This window comes from Cryptotermes secundus, unplaced genomic scaffold, assembly GCF_002891405.2.
Source record: "Cryptotermes secundus unplaced genomic scaffold, Csec_1.0 scaffold58, whole genome shotgun sequence".
NCBI classification, from domain to species: Eukaryota; Metazoa; Arthropoda; class Insecta; order Blattodea; family Kalotermitidae; genus Cryptotermes; species Cryptotermes secundus.
This window is the reverse complement of record NW_019734309.1, coordinates 662454-666443: the sequence shown is the minus strand read 5'-3', so window position 1 is coordinate 666443 and position 3990 is coordinate 662454. Positions and strand designations below refer to the sequence as shown.

General features: G+C 42.0%; 1 protein-coding gene across 5 annotated transcripts in view; it reads left to right on the top strand.

Annotated features, from left to right (window-relative positions):
- Positions 1-3614, top strand: part of LOC111868394 (BTB/POZ domain-containing protein 6-A) — a 14229-nt gene extending 10615 nt beyond the window's left edge. For all 5 annotated transcript variants that reach the window (XM_023858982.1, XM_023858979.1, XM_023858978.1 and 2 more), the window contains exon 5: positions 961-3614. In XM_023858982.1, coding sequence (XP_023714750.1) covers positions 961-2016 — 1056 coding nt within the window. In that variant the 3' untranslated portion in view covers positions 2017-3614. The remainder of the gene's footprint in view (positions 1-960) is intronic.
- The last annotated feature ends 376 nt before the right edge of the window (positions 3615-3990 follow it).

Below are 3990 nucleotides of genomic sequence, written 5' to 3'. Positions count from 1 at the left end.
TCAAGTTCGTATAGCAACAGGCGTGACCAGAGTGGTTTGAACGGCTGTTGTACTGCGATGTGGAAAGCAAATGGAAAAACTACCACATTATCACTTTTCCTGGACAGTCTCTTTCCAAAAACAGAAGATCACATTAAGTGGAGGAACTGTTTTGGAAGAGACTGTGGACCTGTCATCTGACAGTTACTGATCAATCAATCAAGCCTCAAAAAAGCATCAGTAGCCCCGGTAAAGCCGCAAACCGGTTAATCTGCCGGTTAATCGAGAGTTGACTGTATAGTGAGAAAATACATGGTTGACATGGTTATGGGAATAAAGTTTAAATCAAGAAATACTCCCAGGTCTTCAGCAGAGTGGGTACAGGTTAGAGAGGATTCACAAATCTTATGCATGTCAATTTGCCTTGAGAAGGATATAACTTCAGTTTTACCAGTATTGAGTTTCATGTAGTTAGCAGTTCACCAGCCTTGCATAGACTCAGTGTTAGAGCCTGACTGAAATGCTGGAGATGCAGAGCTCATTGGGTGTAAATTCTGTAAGATTCAGTGCTTTGTATTCATATTTAAGTTGTCTTATGTGACATGAGAATCTCACAGCAGTTGTTATGAAGGATATAACACCGTGTAGTTTGTTGAAAGTCAGGAGACGTTTTGTCGACTTCATCTTCAGAGATTAAGAATAAGCCAAGCAAGATACCAGTGTGAAGTGGCTGTGCTTGCTACCTGCTCCATATTTGCTTCTTGCTTGGCTTACTGCTTTATCCTGAAGATGGAGTCATCATGTTCCTCCCAAAATGTGAGTTAAATATTTCTGGAGTATTATTAATGATGTTACATCCCAGAAGATAGGACACTCCCTCCCATAAAAGGTGTTTTTTAAGTGATATGACCTCTTGTGAAGTGTTCTTTTTATTTGGATATTTTTTAAATTCTAGACTGAGTCTTGGTTTGCTGTTACCAGGTGATGTGCAAGTACACAGAAGAGGTGCTACAAGGGTCATGTGGTCACATTTCACCTGCTACACTTGCTTCTATATTAGATCAAAAATCACTGAATATGAGTGAGTTAGAGCTGTTCGAGACACTTCTTCATTGGGCTGAAGCAGAATGTGAACGTCTGGGATTGCAGCCGACAGGTACCAACCGTCGAGCTGTACTTATGAAAGCAGGGGCCCTCTCAAAAATACGTTTTCTGGTGCTCACACTACAGCAGTTTGCTGAAGGCCCTGAATGTTCTGGAGTTTTGACGGCAGAAGAGATTAGAGCCCTAAGAGATGTTATTTCAGACATTGAGAATAATGCAAATGTTCTGCCTGAAAAAAGTGAACCGTTATCTGATATATACTGGAACAATTCTGTTGATGGTGTGTCTCATACTGCTGAATCTGATAATATTATTCCTAATAGTAATGTTTTGATGAATGGACCAAAATCACCTGAGAAAATCTCACGCTTATCAGTTCCCAATGGTATGAGCTGCTGCCTTCATCCTCGTAATCGCATTGCAATTAAACAGTTTTATTGTGCAAGGCGGTTTCTCAAGACAGCCGTAACAGTGTCTGGAAGACTCAGGCTTCTGACCAAAGTGCAAGCCGACAGGAGCGTCACGGTGATTGGAGTGCGAGTATTTACACGACTTATACCTCAGCGAGAATTTACTTATGCTCCTGCATTTCCTCGTGACTATCGAGAAAACATGGAAGTGTGTGTGTTGGATTATGAGGGAGTGCCCCTGTGTCGAACTGTATACACTGATCTTGTAGAGTACAATACATTGGCCACTGTGACCTTGAGTGAACCAGTACGGTTTACGAGTGGTAAAGAATACAGTATTTTGCTTGTGCTGCCATGCAGTGGCGCTCGCACGCATCAATACCCTCTGAGTTTCATGTCTCAGACTGAGAAAACACATGGTATTGAGTTTCGGTTCTGTGATCATGCTGACATAGACGGTACAGGTGCCTTTGTTCGACGTTTAGATATGGGATTTGTAGATGCTATTGTATTTTCTTCATAAGTCTCATAAAGGATCTGATGCCTTTCCATAATGGAAAGTTGGGAATTTAAATAGATGTGCATACAATGGAAAAGACAGAATAGAAGTCTGGAGTGTGACGACTCTCCACAACTCCAGACTAGACATATTATTAGCTTTCATTGACATTACAGTCAGGAAAACTTCAATAACAGAATTAGCTCTTGCAAAAAGTTATGTATGTTCCCCTTGTTGATATTATTTCAGAATAGGATAGTGGTTTATAGATTACATAATTATATATGTTAGTATTTCAGAGTAGTGAAAGTGCTGGAAAATGGAAGAAGGAAAAGTTGCAGATTGATTTCTCTTAGCCAGGGTAACTCATTGGGTGCGGAAAGTAGGCTCCTGCCTGGATGACAAAGAATCCACATCTGACTCATGGCAGGGGCAAGAGATTTTCTCTTCCCCCACAGTGTCCGAACTGGCTCTGAGACCCACCCAGCTTCCTGTCTGGTGGGTACTGGAGGTGAAGGAGGCAGTGTTGGGTGTTCTGTTCCCAGGGGCCAGGGTGTGACACTGACTCCTCACCTCTGTCAAGTTCTGAGGTTAACATTGCATTGAGCTATACCTTAATCCATGTTTTCATCTTCATGGCAGTGCTCAATTAAACACAGAGACAACCCTACATTATGCCTTAATTGTCTCTTATAGCTCCATCTTCCCTACTTTGTTTTCAACTTACAGTTCTTCCAGCCTTTTCAAATGTTAAAGGCTTTCATGCACCCTATACCTCTAACACAGTCCATCTGATCAGTGACATCATTCTGCCATTCTGGCAGCACTGGTCACATTGAGAGATACACATTTAGATGTGATCCCTAGGTCAACAAGGGCTATAAGGTTTTCTGAGGGGTGACATAAGCATATGACTGATGGCCTGGCTCTTTGGCAAGACTAAAGGATAGAGGAAGAAGAGTCAGGCTGTTTTGTAAAGGTTGCTGTCATCGCCCTTGTATTCACCATAGTGGCCGCACTGATACACGTTTTCTGTTCCTTCAGTCACTTTGAATACTCAGTGTTCTATAATTTCAGTTCCCTCTGGTAATTAATCACTCTAGCCATCACCACTGGACTAGTACACTTCTGGTCTAAACTATCCAAGTCTGATTGCCTTCCTTAACTATCCATTGCACCTCTCAGGCAACCTTCATTAACTACTCACTGCAGCTGTCCTGACTTCATAAGGGTCACTATTGTCCATAAAGTAAAACAAACCCTTTTGGCAAAATAACGTCCATTTTCATTGGATAAATATCTTTATCTAGCTCATTAGTGCAGTCCTACATCCAATCAGGATCACTGACTTCTCTGATTGAGAAAGTCTCCCAGAGGTGTTCTCCCATTTATGTTTTGATGCTGTTTGTCATGTAAGTCAGTCTGCTAAGGCAGAACTGTTTTCCAGAACTGCAAATCTGGGAACTAGGCAGCTAATTACATAAAAATGTGGCCTTCCCTTGGTAACAGTATTGCTGTCAGAAACTTTAACAGTCAGACCTAGAGGCCTGTAATAATGTGTAAGGTACTTTGGTAACTGTGCACACAACAGGTAATAAATAAAACTGATATTAAAAGTGTTACTATTCTGTTTTAATATATTGTGGCATGTTTAACTGAAAGCCAGAATTGTGCAACAGAGACAGGCATTGCTAGGGAACAGTTCTGCAAACATGCCCATTGCTCAGCAATGGCTCAGTAGCCATCACGTGAAGGCCACAACAATATGAGAGCTGTTGGAAGCGGTTTTTTTGTGTGGTCCATGTCAAGGCTGTATAATGTGGACCAGCTGCCATTACCAGTGAGTCAGGAGAGAGCCTGCAGGCAGGCGGTCAGTCGAGAGTTGCAGAAGGAAGGAAGCCGCTGCCAAGCAGCACAATGAAGACCGTGACTGAGAACCCTAGTCTCTGTGAGAATGATTTGTAAAGTGTAGTCACAAGTTGTATCAGAGTCCAGTAA